This window comes from Dacryopinax primogenitus (assembly GCF_000292625.1).
Source record: "Dacryopinax primogenitus strain DJM-731 SS1 chromosome Unknown DACRYscaffold_7, whole genome shotgun sequence".
Taxonomy (NCBI): Eukaryota; Fungi; Basidiomycota; class Dacrymycetes; order Dacrymycetales; family Dacrymycetaceae; genus Dacryopinax; species Dacryopinax primogenitus.
In genome coordinates, this window is record NW_024467204.1 from 575,011 (window position 1) to 594,284 (window position 19,274).

Consider the following 19,274-nt stretch of genomic DNA (forward strand, 5'->3'; position numbering starts at 1 on the left):
ATTCTAGTCCGTTCGTGTCTTTTCATCACCTCGGGTCAGCTGGATCAAATTACTCAGATCCACGGCCAGGCAGCTCACCCTGACGTTCTTCACTTTATATAATACTCCCTCGACGAAGAACTATCTCTAAACTACTTTACCTCTCTCTTTGCTGCCCCAGTCCGCGGATTGCCCTTCCCAAGAAAGTTGCTTTCGTCCCCCGTCTTGCGATAACACGAATCTACCCGTAGTTCATCTTCCTGCTTGCTGAGACCCGCTTCTTGGCGCGTCATGAGCGGGGCTCCAAGTGGCTCATATGGGGACTCAGTTCGCTGTAGGATTGGTCGGATCAAGCTAAGCCTCCCGTCGAATGCAATATTTGATACGTTGAAGACACGGATTGAAGACATGACAGCCAAAGCAACCGGAATTACCTCCGTATGTTCTTCTCCCTGACTTATCTAGTGATCTGTTTAATGATTTCGCTAGATGATAGAGCGGCGAGAGGAGAATTGCAGACAACTGGCGCACAAAGCCGCGTTCGTCAAGGACCAGGTTCTCCAACGGATGTCACCCCCGGAAACGACAGATACAGAGGCAATCACACTGTTAGACCAGTTTTCCCAGTGTGTCATTCTCCCCGGCGCGCAAATCTGGCATGACGCTGAACAGACCCAGGGCGCTGAACAGCATCGAAGCATTGATGCGGAAGCAGGATGATCCCCAAACGCCATATCGACAGCTCAGTCACGACGAGATCGAAGAACAGAACGAGCGGCTTGATTCCATCTTAGATTTTCGGTACATGCGGATTATAACATTTTCTCCTCTGCGCTCTAATATCATATCAGCTCAAGAACGTTGTGGATAACAGCGGGCGGCTGAATGCTCATGATCTGCGGTTGGTCGCGTTGGAAGGACGGGTACGCTACATCATCTGTTGTGTTTGGCAGCAAGTCTTATGGAAAACAGGGGAACAGATCGATGCTATTTCAGCTGTAAGGAAGCACTTTGTACTGCCATGTGCCACACATTCATCAGCACTCTGCAGCCCAACCGATATGCCGTTGATGGAAATGCCACCAAGTCCGGCCGTATTTCACGGGCGCAACGAACTGGTCGAATCGATTATACAACGCCTCTGCGAGATTGATAACTGTCATATCCCTATACTCGGACCTGGCGGAATCGGGAAAACCTCTGTAGCCGCGGCGATAATAAACGACGAGCGAATCGTAGCCAAATATGGAGCGAACCGGTTGTTCATGAGCTGCGAAGGTCTGACTACCTGCGACGGAACTGCCAACATGATTTCAGCCGCTCTACACCTGCAGCACGATCCAAACGCCCGCCCGTCTGTGCCAGTCTACCTCGCGTCGCTTGAACGTGCCATTTTGGTTTTCGACAATGCCGAGACCCCACTAGATAACGAGGACCGGGAGGAAGTGGAGAAGTGGTTTGCAATAATCGCAGCAAAACTCGCGTCTCGCTCATCATCACGATGCGAGGGTCTACTCCCCCCACGAGTGTGCGGTGGGTGGACGTCTTTCGCTTGCCTCTACCGCCTCTCTCCCTATTGGCCGCGAGAAACACTTGGATTGATCTGAACTCAAATCAGGATGACGAGCTTGATGCTCTGCTCACCACACTTGACGGTTTGCCGCTCGCGATCACCTTGATGGCTACTTTGGATCAAGCAGCAACTTAGTTCTTTTTCAAGCTTCGCTTGTTTTGGCGATTGCACGGGGCCACTGCGACATGCCGTTCAACAGTTCGAAGTAGAAGGAGACCTGAAAAATGCTGCAGAGGGCCTCAGGGTACTCGCCAACACAATGAGAAAGAGAAACCAATTCAGCGAAGCTATGCAAGAATATCGAAACTCTATTGAGAGATATCAGATCATTGGAGACACCCTTGGTACCGCTCAGTGCATGCAAAGCATCGGTGACATCCTGAGGATGCAGTTCCATAACCAAGAAGCCACTGCGAAGCTGGAGGAAGCAAGGGCTCAATTCAGAGCGATAGGGTCAAGGCTCGGCGTAGCTCAGTGTACACGGAGCATAGGCGATATCATGGTAACGCAGGTTCAGTATACCGAAGCAACTGCATGCCTGCAAGATGCGGTGAAAGAGTTCCAAGTCATTAGCCACCGCCTCGGCGCGGCCCAGTGCAAACAGATAATCGGCGAGGTCTTGCGCCTTCAGTCGAAAGACGAGGATGCGATTACACAATTAGAGGAGGCACGAACCGAATTTCGAGCTGTTGGAGATCGTCTGGGGGTAGCTCAATGTACACAGGGAATCGGCGAATGCCTGCAATTGGATGACAGAGAAGCGGCATATGTACTCTTAGAGGAAGCAAGGGCGGAATTCCGAGCAACTGGATCCCGCATCGATATTGCTCAGTGCGTTCAAGCAATCGCCAACACCCAGTTGACCGAGGGCCTGTACGATGAGGCGGCCGCGAAACTAGAGGAAGCAAAGACGGAGTTCCGTGCTATTGGAGCCTGCCTAGGCGTCGCTCAGTGCACACAAAACCTAGGAGATATCTTGCGGATGCAGGGCCAGTATGACGGAGCAGCTGAAAGCCTGGAGGAAGCAAGAAGGGTATTTAGAGCCATTGGATGCCGCCGCAGCACGATTCAGTGCACCCAGAGCATTGGCAACATCCTACCCATGCAGGCCAAGTATGAGGAAGCCAGTGCGATCCTTGAGGAAGCAAGCAAAGAATTCCGAGAGGCCGGAGATCGTATGGGCAGTGCTCAGTGCCAACGGAGCATAGGTATCATTTTCGCGATGCAGGGCCGGTACGAGGACGCTACAGCAACGTTGGAGGAAACACAGGCGGAGTTTCGAGCTATTGGATCGCGAGTCGGCTTTGCTCAGTGCATGCAGAAAATAGGCGATATCTTGGGGAAGCAGGCCCAGTATGAGCAAGCGACTACGAAGCTGGAGGAGGCAAGGACGGAATTTCGCGCGATTGGATCCCGTCTAGGGGCAACTCAATGCACCCAAAGCATAGGCGACCTCTTGCGGATGCAGGCCAGGTATAGGCAAGCGACCACGACTGTGGATGAGGCAAGATCAGAATTCCAAGCAATGGGAGACCGCCTTGGCGTTACGCAATGCACAAAGATCAAGGGTGAGATCTTAGGGATGCGGGCCAAGTATGAAGAAGCAATTGAAAGCTTGGAGGAAGCAAAGACACAATTCCAAGCGATTAAATTACCCCACCTCGCACAGGAGTGCTCAAAAAGCCTCGACGACATTCTGGGGATACGGAAAAGGGAAGGTGAGGTGGTTCTGACAACGGAGACAGTGGCGTTGGCCGAGTCCTGAGAAATTATATCACACAATAGAGTCATGTCAATTGCTAATACATTATAGCATATAACCCGCTAACCCGAATAACCCCAGCCCGGATGCTGGCCTCCTCCTGTCCTATCCACGCCTTCACTTCTAGCCCCCATCTCTTCCTCGCACACTGCCCTCTTCTGCCACCTCCTGCGTTGTCCAAACCTGACAGAGGAGAACAAGATATTCCCTCGGCTTCTTCCTTCACCTGCTGGCCTGTTCCCTCCACGCAGCTTCTACCGTGCCTGAAACGTGTTTTGCCCATCCACTATAGAGAGCTGCACTCTAAGGCCTTCAGGACTTGCTCGCTGGTAGCTTGGACAACCATACGCCCAGGGGTATGAGGTTAGAGATGGCAGGAAAAGCAGGGTGGCCATGCGTTCCTGATGAGTTGATACGATTGGGGTCTAGACTGGTTGCAGAGGTTGAGTGTCGCTGGGTGGGGTTAGCAAGAGGCACGGAGTCAGATGTGCTTGACCAAACAACTCGCTATGGCTTTTTGACATTAAGGCCCCAGTCTTTGCACGAGTCTACGCAACCTCATCTGAATGCGTTGCATCTCAGCGTGTTGGGAACAACAGCAGACAGTCCTTCTCTGATCGAACGAGGATATCCCGGTCAACGCGGAGCAGATCATTGCGCGAGGGAGTGGAGGACAGTACAGATATCGGCCTTGATCATCTGGAGCTTCAGGAGTAAGGCACGGAGTTGTTGTTGAAGGAGCCATTGCAGGGATGCGAGCAGGATAGCAGGCGTGACGATTGCAAGGAGTTTATCATTCAGTGCGCGAAGCATTTGCCACTTCTCAGCATGCATATTATTAGAATAGAAATGGGAGGTCATGACGCACGTCGTGAACATCAGATTTTCTTCTCTGAACGACGTGTACTGGGCCATCCATCTGTTTTTCCCTTCGGCCCTCCTCCCCAAGCTCCACCTCCTCCTGCGCCCTGTCCACTCCCATAGAAGCAGAATACGACTTACTCTGCCTCCCTTCTGCCCTTCCCTCGCCCGACTTCACTGTCTCCTCGCAGCTTCTAGCGTGCCCCATGCACTGTTCCTCTTCTGCCAGTCCTGGTATTGCAGAGCAAGAGCAAGTTGAACGCGGATCTTCTCGGTACGGTAATTAGAGCGACACCCGCTGATGCTGACAGGACGGGTTTGAGGTTAGAGAATGAGGGAAAGCAGGGCGACGGTAATCTGCGGGGTGAGGGTAGACGTCTTCAATGGATTTGATGAGGGTGGGGGCACCGGTCTGGGCTGGTCGGAGTGGCCAGCGCGGGTTGGGAAGGTAGCACTAGAGGAACGTCCAGATCGACGTCAAACGGAATGAGGTTATCATGGGACGAGGAGATGACAGTTGCATCTTGCCATTTCCTGCGGATTTTCTATCTTTAATTAACGGATAGTATACTGTTGGTTTGATGGACATTTGATGACAGAACAACAAGCTGTGAGCCCGGCTGTGCACCGCCTTAACCTTTGTCACACCGGATAATTGCAATGATGCTTATTGTCCTTTATAAAGTGCCATAGTTACGCTCTACTGGCTGTTTCCTTCGTGACAATGATGGCCCTCGATAACACAGCATCTCCTTGTGCGAACAACGCTCTTGTCCCGTCTCACATGAACCAGCAAACCTGGAAACCCGAATGCTCAGCCAGGCTCCCTTAAGTCGTACTTCTATCCTGCTCTCCGGCGCCTACATATCATCGGTCAACACGCTCCGTTCTATCTTGACGTTCTGCTTTTTGCATTCGGTTACTTCAACGACTTGTATTCGTTTTCAGTGACCTCTGAACCGTCCTAGAACTTCGTCACCACCGGCTAATCGACACCATGGATGCCGGGCAGGCTAGTGGATCTGATCGATCGCGGGATCCCCTTCGGGCAAGGCTCTCCCGGTTCACTTCAGCCCTATCCTATGGAATACCAGCAGATGAAGTCAAGCAAAAACTCGAAAACATGGCAACCAAAGCCGCAGGGATCTCTGATGTATGTCCTTGCCTTGTTTCGTCACCGTCGTTGAGCTTCATGTCCAGTAAGATTCTAGAACATCAAGAGCAGCGATGTGAAGAGCTGGAGGAGAAGGCGACTTTCATTCGGGTACAGGTACTGGAACGGATGTCGCTCACCGCAATGGCAGGTATGGAGGCTGCGGTGCTACATGAACTTTCAGAGTAAATAGACGGATTTACCGCGTCCACCTTTGTCACTGAATCGGACTTCTACAGAGCGATGAACGACGTGTACAAACTTGTGCAAAAGCGCAAACGTCCTTTTACGCGGTATCAACAGCTGACTCGACCGGACATAAGCGCTCTCGGGGAGAAACTTGAATTCCTAATGACCAAATTTTCCGTAAAGCACCGTTCTCAACAGAGAGGCATCACTTTACTAACATACCATACCATAAGGTAGTAGCCGTTGTCAATCTGCGCGAGAGGGTAAATGATCATGATGGACGGTTGATCAAGCTGGAGCGACAGGTAAGTGATCATGTCTCTTTTCGATAGGAAGCTCATATGATACAGAGGGCCGGATTGCTCGTCTACCAAGTGTATGGCCCCGTCCTTTCTTTCCAGCGTGTGCTCATCAGTAGATCGCAGTCCCACCGATCTGCCCTTGGTGGAAATCCCACCCAAGCCCGCTGTCTTCCACGGACGAGACCAACTAGTCCAATCGATCGTGCAGCATCTCTGCGAGAATGAGAGCTGTCATATACCCATCCTCGGCCCAGGAGGCATCGGTAAGACCTCCTTAGCTGCTGCTGTACTGAACGATGATCGGATCAAAACCAAATTTGGCGCCAACCGGATCTTCATCAGCTGTGAGGGAGTAACAACTTGCGATGGGATCGTCAGCATGCTGGTGGCCAGTCTGCGCTTGCAGCACGATACAAGTCCACGGCGGGCTCTTCTTGCCTACCTCCAGTCCCTCGAGCATGGCATCCTCGTCCTCGACAACGCCGAGACCGTGTTGGACTCCGAAGATCGCGCGAATGTAGAGAATTGGCTGGGGACGATTGCAGGAGAATCGCGCGTCTCCCTGATGATCACCATGCGAAACTCGAACCTGCCGATGACTGTCCGATGGGTGGAGATCTGCTGCGATCCTCTTCTACCGCTCTCACAGTCGTCATCCCGCCAGATGTGGCTTTCTCTCACATCAAGTGAGGACGCCGAACTCGATACGCTCCTAACCATGCTCGACGGCTTACCGATCGCAATCACCCTGATGGCTGCTCTGGCGCGAGGATCGACACCATCGGAGTTGATCGAGTGGTACAAAGCTGAAAGGTCGTCACTACTCAGCACTGGAGGAACAACGCGATTAACGAGTCTGGAAATTTCCATCCGCGTGTCGCTGAACTCTCGTACCATGATCAACAGTCCACTAGCCGCCGAAATGCTCTCGATACTGTGCTTGCTGCCGGACGGAATGCAGATTTCTACGTTTCCGAAAGCCCTTCCCTCGATCGACAGCCCAAGGTCAAACGCGCTGGTGCTGGTGAAGACCGGGCTGGCTTTACGCGAGAAGGGTCGGATTCGATGCCTCTCCCCAATCCGAGAGTTCATTCTCCAACATAGCTCTCCTTCCAAACTGTACCTGGCGGACTTGCGTCTGTTCTTCATGGAGAGGACGGAGGCAGTAGATGACCTCGGCGGTGAAAAGTCTCGTGAAGCAATTGCGCAGTTCTCGTCCGACTTCAGCAACATTCTTTCGGTACTCCGGCACTTATGGACCGAACGTGCTGAACAGTCCATGACGGATAAGCTGAAGAAAGACCTGACGGAGTCCACGTTCAACCTTGCCTCTTTTTCTCAATTCGCACGTCTGGGAGATTGCATGGAAATTCTCGAATTTGCCCTTCCACAGTTCGACAAGGAAGATGATAAAGCAAGCTCGGCACTTTGCTTCCAGACGATCGGGAACATCTTGGCAACGGGGAATGAATATCAGAGAGCGATAGAGAGATATCAAGAGGCCAGAATCAAGTATCAGGATATTGGAGATCGCTTTGGCATTGTTGATTGCAAGCAGAGTATCGGCGATATCCTGAGAATGCAGAGCAAGTACGAAGATGCCACTGCGATCCTGGAGGAGGCAAGGACGGAATCCCGAACAATTGGATCCCGCTTCTTGGCCGCTCAATGCACAAAGAGCATCGGTCATGTCTTGTGGATGCAGGACCGGTATGAAGAAGCAAGTGCCGCACTGCACGAAGCAAGAGCGGAATTTCAAACTATTGAAGACCGTCATAGTACAGCACAGTGTACTCGGAGCATTGGCGAGATCTTGCAGATGCAACACAGGTGGAAAGAGGCGATGGCCATCCTGGAGGAGGCAAAGACTGTATTTGTGGCGATCGGAGATCCCGTCGGCACAGCTCAGTGTGCACGGACCATTGGTGAGGTCCTTCGAATGGAGGCAAAATACGAGGAGGCGACCGTGGCTATAGGCAAGGCAAAAGAAGACTTTCGAGCGATCCGAGACCGCTTGGGCATAGCTCAGTGTACACAAGCCCTCGCTGACATCTTGGGGGACCAAGCTAGGTACCGGGAGGCGGGAGCAAACTTGAATGAGGCAAGAACTGAATTCGGAGCGTGCGGCTCACGCCTGGGCATTGCTCAGTGCACCCTTGGCTTTGGGGAGATCCTGTCGTTACAGCAGAATTACAAGGAGGCGGCTGCGAGGGTGGAGCACGCAAAGGTAGAATTCCAAGCCATGGGGAATCGAAACGGCGTGGCTCGATGTCTGTTGAGTCTCGGAAAGATCTTGTACATGCAGAACCAGTACGGAGAGGCTGCGTCAAGGTTCGAAGAAGCAAGGACGGAATTCGGAGCGACTGGTTCCTGTCTCGGCACCGCTTGGTGTACACAGAGCATTGGGGAGGTCCTGGGCATCCAGTCCAATCATGAGGGTGCAATCGTAAATCTTGAAGAGGCGAAGGTGGTATTCGAATCTATTGGATACCGTCTGGGTATCGCTCAGTGCCTGCGGAGTATCGGAGATCTTCTGAGGATGCAGGCCAGATACGAAGAGGCGACTGCGAACGTGGAGAAGGCAGAAGTAGGATTCCGAGCCATTCGAGACCGCTTGGGCTCCGCTCAGTGTAGGCAAAGCATTGGCGACATCCAAAGCATGCAAGACAAAGATGAAGATGCCACCAGAAGGCTAGAGCAAGCCAAAACAGAGTTCCAGGCAATCGGATACCGCCTCGGCATAGCTCAGTGCCTGCAAAGTCTTGGGGTGATCCTACGGCGTAAGAATAAGTGCGAGGAGGGGCTTGAATTGCTCGAGGAGGCAAGGAAAGAATTCCGAGAGATGGGAAACCGCCTTGGAAGGGCTCAATCCACACTCGGCATCGGTGATATCCTGAGTATTCAAGAAAAATACGACGAGGCTATTGTGAGCTTCGAGGAAGCAGAAACGGATTTCCGAGCGATAGGATCCCGCCGAGGCATGGCGCAGTGCAGCAAGAGTATAGCGACTGTCCTAGGAATGCAGGGAAAGTACGAAGAGGCGACTGCGACCTTGACGAAGACAAGGACGGAATTCCGGGAGCTTGGGTCTCGCTTGAGCACAGCTCAGTGTACACAAGCCATCGGCGAGATCATGTGCATCCAGAAGATGTACGAGGAGGCGATAACGACACTAGAGGATGCAAAAGAGGAATTCCAGGAGATTGGATCCTCTAGAAGCGCTGCATTGTGCGCAAAGAGCATCGGGGAGATGCTCGGTTGGCAGGGTAAGTACGAAGAAGCGCTCGAGAGCCTCTGGGAAGCGAAGACAGAATATAAAAGCATCGGAGACCGTCTAGCTGCTGCTCAGTGTGGGAAGATCATTCGCAAGATTCTGCGATTGCAAGCGCAGGACGAGGAGTCGCCGAATCGGAGTTCTCGACGAGGCGAAAACGGGGTTTCCGGAGATGAATGAACCTCTGAGTACATGTATGTGTGATCTCCCGAGGCTAATAGAGGACGCACAGCATTGTCGGAAGTTTCCTGTGAGTCTGGAGCGGCAAATCGGGGAATTTTCAAGCGGCGAGCTGATAATCTGGATATAAACCCCGCAGAGGACGATGTAGGCACGCCACCTGGACGTTCAAGCAGAATTGCGCCCAATTCGGACAGCCACTGCCGAGCTACACATATTTGGGGTCTAGGCCGGATGAACCATCTCCCAGCAGGTTCGCGGTTTGACAAATGGATATGGGGTAGCGTACTTCTTTGAGAGAATGTTGTACAATACAGCTGTCCTATGATGGAGGGCACAAGGCTGCGTGCGTAGGTACGGTCGGTGGAACTGTTGAGCCTGGAACAACCGCTTGCCTCCTTGCAGGAACAGACGGCTTCTGCATGATATGATGTTGATCAAGTCCTGTGCACCATCTTGCAAACTACTCACATCATCACATGCCGCCCTCATAGCCGCATCACGAGCGCAATCTATCCGCCTTGGCCTATCCGAGGGAGAGAAAACCATTTAACATACCCCCCTCCTCTCTGACAAGTCATCACCTGGGTATCGGCTTTCTCTATTTCTCATTTGTTGCTGATCGAGTTGACGTCCACGGGTACTTCCCCGCCCGTCGTCATGCGCAAGATAAACATGGAAGAGTGTTATGCCTGCTACAGGCCACCAGATTGCGCCTCACAGAGACGATTGGGCTTGAAACAAAGAAAAGCGCTTCCATCCTAGTAATGTCTGTTGTTATTGAATCCTGATGAATGAAGTATGGGGAATTTCCCTCAGCGTTTCGGATGCGTCTGCCGGAAGATGTGGACAGAGCCATGTTGAAAAGTGCCGCCGAGTCCGAGGCGAGAGACAGCGGGTTAGCATTCATAACGTCGTGTTCAGTGATGTCCTACAATGGAGCACGTGGTGAAAAATAAATGCCGGTGTGATCCTCGTCGAGCCATGGAGATGTCAGGTGATTCCATTTCAGCACTGGGCACTTCAATAACATAAGCCTCGGCCATTCTTACAGGAATATCAACGCACCTGACAGAAATAGCACAGCATACATCCTCATGGTGTACTGTACTGCCCTCTCCATCATCTGTCTGAATATTCGGGTCATGTCCTCCCTCTTGCTTGAGCTGGACCGGAGGGGATCAGGACAATGGTCTAACGTGAGCATTTAGGGGCAGTTCGACGCATCAACGTGGCACACGTCTGCCGTCCAGTCAGGCCAACCATATCAAGTGGATGGCGAATGGATAATGGAGAGGAGAGTCGGTAGGCCGCGAGCTGGCCGTACCAGGTATGGCTGGTGAGGATGTGAGCACGTAGAGGGAGTTGGTGTCCTTGCCCATGACGTCATGCAACAAGACCTAGGGTCTTCTTTGGTCTGATACTTTAGGGCAGGACATTGATGCCCTGCACGACCTGTGCCCTTGATTGAGTCCATGGCACAAATCACAACCATCATACATTGTCCAATGTTCTTATACCTCGGATATAAACACTGTCACAAACACCTTACTCGGTGCTCAGATCTGGCCGCTGCGTCCATCTCTCAGGCTTGTGCCTGTTCGATAAACGGTTGGGCAAATTCTCTGCCAGTCTCCGCGGTGCTTCCGGCGATTCTAGCTCATACTCGCCTGCATCGACCTCGGGTCAGGATGACCCGGATCATTGAAGGCATAGCCAGGCGACTCACGCTGGCATTCCTGCCCTTATATTCTGTGACTTGGAGCACGGAATTCCTTTGTCAACAGTCATCCTCCCAGTCGACTGATCTACAAAGTTGCTCTACTATCGTTCTAGGACAACATTTTCCAGCCGTCTGAGCTGTTTGTATCTGTCAACACCCACCATCAGGATCGCCATGAGTGGAGATCCAAGTGGCTCAGATGAAGATTCAGTTCGCGGCAGGCTTGGTCGAATCAAGTTAAGCCTCCCGTCGAATGCAATATTCCGTAGGATGAAGGCACGGATCGAAGACATGACCGCAAAAGCAACAGGAATCACGTCCGTATGTCCTTCTACCTAGCTAATCTAGCGGCCCGTTTAATGATTCCCGCAGATACTGGAGCGCCGAGACGAAGCTTGCCGGCAACTGGTGCAGAAAGCGGCATTCGTCAAGGACCAAGTCCTCCAAAGGATGCTCGCCAGATACGACAGATACAGAGGCAATTGGGCTCTTGGACCAGTTTTCGCAGTTCGGAATTCTACCCGGGCCCCAAATTTGACATTAAGCTGACTTGATTCAGGGCGCTGAACAGCATCGAAGCCTTGATGCGGAAGCAGGATGATCCTCAAACGCCATATCGACAGCTCAGTCAAGACGAGATCCAAGCACAGAACGAGCGGCTTGATTCCATCATTCTTAGATTTTCGGCACATGCGGATTGTAACACTCTCCTCTGCGCTCTAATACCATATCAGCTGAAGAACGTTGTGGATAACAGCGGGCGGCTGATTGCTCATGATCTGCGGTTGGTCGCGTTGGAGGGACGGGTAGGTTTCTTCCTCTCGTATGATCGGCAGCAAGTCTTATGAAATACAGGGGAACGGATCGATGCCATTCCAGTTGTAAGCGAGCACTTTGTACTGCCATGTGCCACATATTCATCAGCATTCCGCAGGCCAACCGATATGCCGTTGATGGAAATGCCACCGAAGCCCGCCGTATTTCATGGGCGGGACAGACTGGTCGAATCAATTGTACAGCGTCTCTGCGAGATGGACAATTGTCATATTCCTATACTCGGACCAGGCGGAATCGGGAAAACCTCGGTAGCGGCGGCTATCATTAACGACAGTCGAGTTGTGGCCAGATACGGAGCGAACCGGTTATTTATGAGCTGCGAAGGTGTACCTACCTGTGATGGAATTGCGAGCATGCTTGCTGCCACTTTACGGCTCCAGCACGATACGGACGCTCGTCGGATTGTGCCGATTTACCTCGCATCGCTCGAGCGTGCTCTCCTGGTCGTCGACAATGCCGAGACGCCGTTAGACAGCGAGGGCCGGGTTGAGGTAGAGAGCTGGCTCGGAACCGTTGCCGGAAAACCTCGTGTCTCGCTCATGATCACAATGCGAGGGTCGACCCCGCCGAGCACCGTGCGATGGGCGGACATCTGCCGCCTGCCATTACCGCCCCTCTCCCTGACAGCCTCGAAGCATACGTGGCTTGCTCTCAACTCAAATCAGGACGACAAGCTCAATACACTGCTCGTCGCGCTCGATGGCTTGCCGCTCGCGATCACGTTAATGGCCACCTTGGATCAAGCAGCGACACTTTCCGACCTGATTGATTGGTACGAAGTCGAAAAAACATCACTGCTGCGTATCGATGGCGACACTCGCTTAACGAGCTTGGAAGTTTCGATCCGCCTGTCTCTTAATTCAAGAACAATGCTCAATAACCCGCTTGCAGCCGATGTGCTCGTAGTGCTATCCCTCCTACCGGATGGAGCGTTACTGTCCGACCTACCCAGGACTCTTCCATCAATGGAGAGCCCAAGAGCCTATGCGATGGTCCTGTCAAGACGGGTCTGGCCATACGCGAGAAGGAGCGCATCCGATGCCTCGCTCCCATTCGAGAGTTCGTTGTGCGATATCACCCGATCCCCTCCCGGTACCTCGTTGATGTGCGTCAGTATTATATGCAGATTACGGAGAAGGCGCAGAGTCTACGTACAGCGATGTCGCAAGAATCAATTGAATACCTCTCCTCGGAATTCAGTAATACTCTCTCTGTCCTGCGGCATTTCTGGACCGAACGATCAGCGCTGTCAGTTGAACATCGTTTGAAGGAACGCTTGACGGATGCTACGTTTGATCTGAGCGCCTTCTCCAACTTCAGCTCTTTAGGGGATTGTACTGGACTCTTGAACCATGCGCTCCGTCAATTGGACGCGAAACGTGATCGACAGCATGCTGCAAAATGCGTCATGAGGATCGGGGATATTCTGGAGACGAAGGGACAATTGAACGAGTCTATGAAGCAATATGAAGCCTCGATCCGAAGGTACAGCAGCATTGGAGAGCAGGTTGGCATTTCTCAGTGCCGGCGGGGAATGAGCAGGGTCCTTGAAAAGCGGTTCAAGTGGAATCAAGCGGCTGCAATGCTGGAGGAGGCCAGGATAGAATTCCAAGCCGTTGGACATAGTCTGGGCGTGGCTCAGTGCACGCAGGAGTTAGGCGCTATCTTGCGAATGCAGACCAACTACAAGGAAGCAACAACGAGCTTGGAGGAGGCCAGGATAGAATTCCAAGCCATTGGATACAGTCTTGGCGTGGCTCAGTGCACTCAGGGGATAGGCGATATCTTGCGAATGCAGACCAACTACAAGGAAGCAAGAACGAGACTGGAGAAGGCCAAGATAGAATTTCACGGCATTGGACACCGCGTCGGCGTGGCTCAGTGCACTCAGGGGATAGGCAATATTCTGCGAATGCAGGCCAAGTACGAGGAGGCAACAACGAACCTTGAGGATGCCAGAACAGAATTCCAAGCCATTAGATACCGCCTCGGCGTGGCCCAGTGCACCAGGGGTATAGGCGACATCCTGCGAATGCAGGCCAAGTACGAGGAAGCAACACTGAGACTGCAGGAGGCCAGGATAGACTCTCAAGCCATGGGATACCGCCTCGGCGTGGCTCAGTGCACTCTCCTTATTGGCGATATCTTGGGAAAGCAGGCCAAGTACGAGGAAGCGACAACGAGACTTGAGGAGGCCAGGGTAGGCTTTCAAGCCATTGGAGACCGCCTTGGCGTGGCTCAGTGCACTCGGAGTACTAGCGAGATATTGAGGATGCAGGCCAAGTACGAAGAAGCCATTGCGATTATGGAGGGAGTAAGGGTAGAATTCAGAACCTTGGGTCTTCCTTGGGACACGGCCGACTGTACGAGGAGTATAGGCGACACCCTTGGGATGCAAGGTCAGTTTGGGGAGGCCATCGCGACCTTGGAAGAGGCAAGGAAGCAATTCGAAGCGATTGGATTGCCCCACCTCATGGAAGAGTGTACAAAGAGCATTGACAACATGCGGCAGAGGCAAGAGTTGACATCGGAGACCACGACCGCAGCCTGGGGGGTGAACGAGAGCGTTGGCCAGCAGTGGGCAAAACGATGGGTACAGAGATGGGATGGGCATCATGAGTTGGAATATAGCGAGGTGTGGATTCTTCCCCATGGTCGACGCCTGAGAAACCGTGAGCACCTGTAGAACGAGATGTTTATAGAGAGGCAGACCAATTAACATTCCCTCCCTCGAGAGCGGTCTATCAACTGCCCACCCTCAAGCGCCGCAACAGATCCACAAAGAAGAACTTTGTCGTTAATGCAGCCACTTCAGCGACTGGGATAATCTAAGTCGCTCTCAGTGCGTCGCCCGAGATAATCTGAGGTCGGTCTGAGACCGACGCTTATGGGATAAATCCCAGATTATCCCCGATTATCCCAAACACGTGACCTACAGAACACTGTATCATTAATGTTCTCCCGATGTATCTGCATTGTTACATAACCAATTATTGGCAGTTCATGAACCTGTATGAGAAACAATGAAAAGAGAGTTGATCTTCATGACTTTCAGATGTCGAGTGGCAGCCAGCATGCTTGTTCACATCATTGACATCAGCCAGCTCATTGACACCAACCCCTGATGTATCCACCTCCTCTGAAGTGCCAGTGTCCCAAGCCAGCCAAGCTGACATGACATGATATTGCAGCTTGCAGTGCTCCCAGTTATTCACATCCTGTTCCCCATCAGCACTCACACACAAAGTTAGGCAGGGAATGCTCAGCTTACCCTCCAATGATGAGTGCTTGCTCAAACTAATAATTTGTGGAAAGCACCTGAGGTAATGATCTCCTTCAACTTCTTCATATACTGGGTATTTGGAGTAGCCTGCTAGGTGTCAGAAACAATGATCAAGTGAGGAAGGTCTATGTACTTCCATCTTGTACATCTTGGCAGCTGGTGCACTGATAATCATCATACCAGCCAGAGAGAACATGGTCAGAAGCATGACCTTGTTGTCATCTTTGCCAATCATGAAGCCTATTTTGTACCTAGAGCAGTAATTCAGCAATCGAATGACAAGTTGAGCCAGCAGCTTACTTATATCATTTCTTGTCAGGTTGCAGGGAGTGTTCCTTGACAGGGCAATCACCCTTGTGCTTCTCCAAACTCTCTTGACACCCCTGAAATCTGCAAGCTTGATACATGATGCCTTCCTGGAACCCACTGATGTTCTTGACCATATTGAAGTAGTTGATGCAGTCTCCATGACTGAGCCTTGACATGCAGACTTGATCTTTTGTCAAGACTTTTGGGAGTTCCTCCAGCATGGTCAAAGTCAGACCACCTTCCTCAGTATAACCACAAGAGATATGCTTCAGTATAGCCTCATTGAAACCATCGGTAAACCTGTGCAGAAGTCAGGCAGCACTGAAAGAGGGGAGGATTTGAAATACCACTGTTTCAATTCATTAGCCCCTTTGATCTTTGGGTTCAGAGGGAATTCAGTCTTCTTGGTTGAATTCAAGATCACCCCACCATGGTGCTCAACCACCACATTCATGACATGCAAGACCTGACCATGCTTTCCACCAAAGATCTGCGCTCAAGAATTCCACATGGTGACATATATAACATGCCCTTCTTTGTCCACCACTTGGACTTCCTGCAGCATATGAGATTTTTGCTTGGTTGAGGCTTGTTGGGTCAAGCCATCAAGGGCAGCAGACTCAGAACTCATCTTAATCAGCTTCATGACGAGCTTGCCAACTTGAAGAATGATGCCCAAAATGTTCACTTTTGATTTATCTTCAAGGGCAGCAAGGAAGGAAAGAGGTGTTATATCAAGGACAGTTTGGGGAAGATAGATGTTCTTCATCTCAGTTAGCTCCCATTCAGTTCAAGTTGCAGAACTGTCAGACATACATGCAGGGGGAACAACACTGCTGTGTCATCAGTGATGGTCAACTGCCAGCTGTGCATATTCCCTGGCATGAAACAGGGATTCACTTTATTGGGACTGATGCAAGCATTTGAGATTGCAACCATCTGTCCAGTTGTCAGCCAATTGTTATCAGGAAGGTAACAGACTGCACAACTGACTTTGCTGATCCCTGCCGATTGAAAACAGGCAGAGGCTTTTTCATCAAAGCTGCCAACATGAAGAAGGGTCTATATAGTCAGGTCATATTCAATGACTGACATTGATGACTCACCCCAAAGGTATCAATCAATGTAGCAGTAAATAGCTTTGCCTCACCAGCAGGGGTTTTGGCCGGTACAATCTGAGGCCCAAACACATCTGTGATTGATCCATAAACAGTCCATCAAGTTGAAAATCTCCCTCCGATTAGACCTTGCTGGCTTGTAGATCTGTGAATTGTCACATTCTTGCTTGATGATCCAGCTTGATGTCAACCTCCAAGGTGCAGTTCTATCAGCATGACACATTGTCTTGGAAAGCCATAGCTTCTGATGACAGCTTCATGCTGAAGCCAGGCAGCATTCTCCTGCTGCAAGCTGGAGACAGCATTGCTTGCAAACTGGGAGGAACAGAAATACATCTGGAGTATGAAAAGATGATCAGCATCTTGAGCAGTGCTCCTCCGGATGCCTTCATCTCTTGATTGACCAGGCATGTTCATGAAGGTGAGATGATCTTGATCACTCTCACTTTTGCATGCTGACATGGTATCACATACAAGATAAGCCATTCCTTGGGAAGCTGCTTCACACATATGGAAAAGGGCAGACATTTAGGACCAAGATACACTCATTTGACATTATGCCTCCCCTGTCACAGAAGAGAGTGCAAGTCAAAAGTGAGATCAGCCAGCACCACACAAGAAAGCTCAGACAGTCATCTTTGATGACGTAGAGGTGATTGATCTGACCAATTGAGCATAGCAAGCCATGCTTCTGAGCTCTGTCCAAATTGATACCCTGATGTTGTCATCATCTTTCTCAGCTTATGGACTACCTTTCAATTCATTCCCATTATACATTGAACCATTCAGATCATGCTTCCAGAAGTGCAATGATAGGTACACACATGTCCAAAAGGTGATGATGACAGAGTGTTTGCCCGAGTGGCTGTGGACCTTGTGATTAGCAAGTAGATGTGGGAGTAGAGCAGAAACAGATGGTGTGTCTTTAGGAACCTGCCCCCCTGGCTGTTTGTGCCTTCTGTTCCCTCTCTAATATTCTCTGAACACTCAAAGCTAGACTTGAGATCCCTATGAGCTAGACAACATCATGCCCACCAAGAGGTACTTGTGACAGTAGAGGTGACAGTGCAAACAAGAGTTGATAGGCTGATTGAAGTGATTTCTGTAAGTAACACTTTCCTGGGCTTATCTAGCAGCATCACTCATACCTCAATAAATGGGGTGTGTAATTGTATGGCAATTATGGAGAAGACCTGTTGTCTCCCTGCCCACCATAGATTGACAATGTCACTGGAGCAATGAATGGAAGTCCCTCATCTCTCAGTGATTCCTTCCTACTGCTTCAATGCCAGGATGATCTGAGGTGGTTCTGCACTGTGTGGATGAACATGACTGATGAAACAGTGCCCAGGCCATATTGCTCTATGCATTCTGACTGCATACTCATGGCATCAAAAATTGCTCCCCTGCTAACCCACCATGTTGACCTGTCCATCACATGTCTGACTGCAAGGAAATCAACAATGTCACAACTCACTGACATGTCAACTTGTTCATCACATGACTGATGCAGAATCAAGAATGTCCCTGCAACCTGATATCTTTTCACATGACCCATTGCAAGCAGGGTCCCCCACATTTTTTGATTAGTTAAGGGAAATTGGTGGCTATGTCAATTGTGGGCATGCACCATTTGGTCTCATCTCCTGGCCACCTTCCCCACTCACATGGCATTCAGCAACAACTTGCATCCTTGCCTTCCCATCCTCTATCACTTGTCTTCTCCTCTTGACCTCTTGACTCACATGGCATTCAGCAACAACTTGTGTCCTTGCTTTCCCATCCTCTATCACTTGTCTTCTCTTCTTGACCTCTTGACTCTCATGGCATTCAGCAACAACTTGCATCTTCACCTTCCCATTCTCTATCACTTGTCTTCTCCTCTTGACCTCTTGACCTCTTGACTCTCATGTTGTTGAGCAACAACTCATGCCTTTGCCTTCCCATTCTCTCTCACTCATCTTCTGCTCTCAACCTCTCCACTTTCATGGCATTCAGCAATGACTCATGTCCTTGCCTTCCTGTTCTCTATCACTCCTCCTACTCATCTCCTTTCCCACTCTCACAGTGTTTGGCAATGATTTGCATCCTTGTCCTTGTCCTCATGTCCACATCATATACACAGGTATGTCTCTCAATCTGATGATAGATGTTCTTGAAGGCTCATATAAATGCACTGACATTCCTATTGTTTTTCAACAGGGCAGTATGTCTGAACAGCCAAATGCCCATGGCCACATCAGCCCCATCTTTCACACCTACATGCTGATCACTCATTAGTACCCCCCTATCACTCACCTGGCACCAGTCTTTGTCTTGCCACATGCTGTCATTGCCCAGAATGCAAACAACTTGGCCTGACTTGAGATAGAGCTTGCTCTGGCACATTGCGAGCACCTTCATCACCATGCTGCTCTCCTGTCAGTGGTCCAAGATCTCAGCATTGCTGGCAATGTGAATGTGTGTCTCACCTCTGTAGAACAAGCTGCCTCAAATGAGGTCAACCAAGTGTGGCAGGATGTGATTGACACATCTGATACAGTGAGGGAGTTGGAGCAACTTCGCCTTGTGGTAGAGAGGTTGGGTCATGTTAGGGCAACACAGGCTGACTAAGTCTGCTCACCTAAGAGTGCCAAGAGTCTAAGCAGGCAACAAGGAAGTGAAGTAGACCTGATGACTAAGACCTATCTACAGCATAGGTACCTGTGGATGATCCTAAGAGACCAAGTCT

The 19,274-nt window shown here is 50.8% G+C and overlaps 4 protein-coding genes across 4 annotated transcripts; all 4 read left to right on the forward strand.

The window, feature by feature from the left end:
* Positions 1-270: 270 nt before the first annotated feature.
* On the forward strand, positions 271-1,687 carry DACRYDRAFT_106768 (uncharacterized protein; the record flags this gene model as incomplete). The annotated part of the gene is made up of 7 exons (XM_040768327.1): positions 271-417; positions 469-605; positions 658-780; positions 854-902; positions 952-977; positions 1,031-1,505; positions 1,598-1,687. The coding sequence occupies 7 exons, from the start codon at positions 271-273 to the stop codon at positions 1,685-1,687; spliced, it is 1,047 nt and encodes a 348-aa protein (XP_040629599.1).
* Positions 1,688-1,811: 124 nt separating this feature from the next.
* Positions 1,812-3,317, forward strand: DACRYDRAFT_106769 (TPR-like protein; the record flags this gene model as incomplete). The annotated part of the gene is made up of 1 exon (XM_040768328.1): positions 1,812-3,317. The coding sequence occupies one exon, from the start codon at positions 1,812-1,814 to the stop codon at positions 3,315-3,317; it is 1,506 nt and encodes a 501-aa protein (XP_040629600.1).
* A 1,834-nt stretch (positions 3,318-5,151) lies between these two features.
* On the forward strand, positions 5,152-9,273 carry DACRYDRAFT_115716 (TPR-like protein; the record flags this gene model as incomplete). Its single annotated transcript, XM_040770063.1, has 6 exons — positions 5,152-5,328; positions 5,380-5,513; positions 5,568-5,694; positions 5,751-5,822; positions 5,868-5,893; positions 5,943-9,273. The coding sequence occupies exons 1-6, from the start codon at positions 5,173-5,175 to the stop codon at positions 9,271-9,273; spliced, it is 3,846 nt and encodes a 1,281-aa protein (XP_040629601.1). The 5' UTR covers positions 5,152-5,172.
* Positions 9,274-11,170: 1,897 nt separating this feature from the next.
* DACRYDRAFT_115717 (uncharacterized protein) lies at positions 11,171-14,519 on the forward strand (the record flags this gene model as incomplete). The annotated part of the gene is made up of 6 exons (XM_040770064.1): positions 11,171-11,313; positions 11,369-11,503; positions 11,556-11,802; positions 11,852-11,877; positions 11,931-12,605; positions 12,740-14,519. 6 exons carry the CDS (start codon positions 11,171-11,173, stop codon positions 14,517-14,519), a joined length of 3,006 nt encoding a protein of 1,001 aa, XP_040629602.1.
* Positions 14,520-19,274: the final 4,755 nt, after the last annotated feature.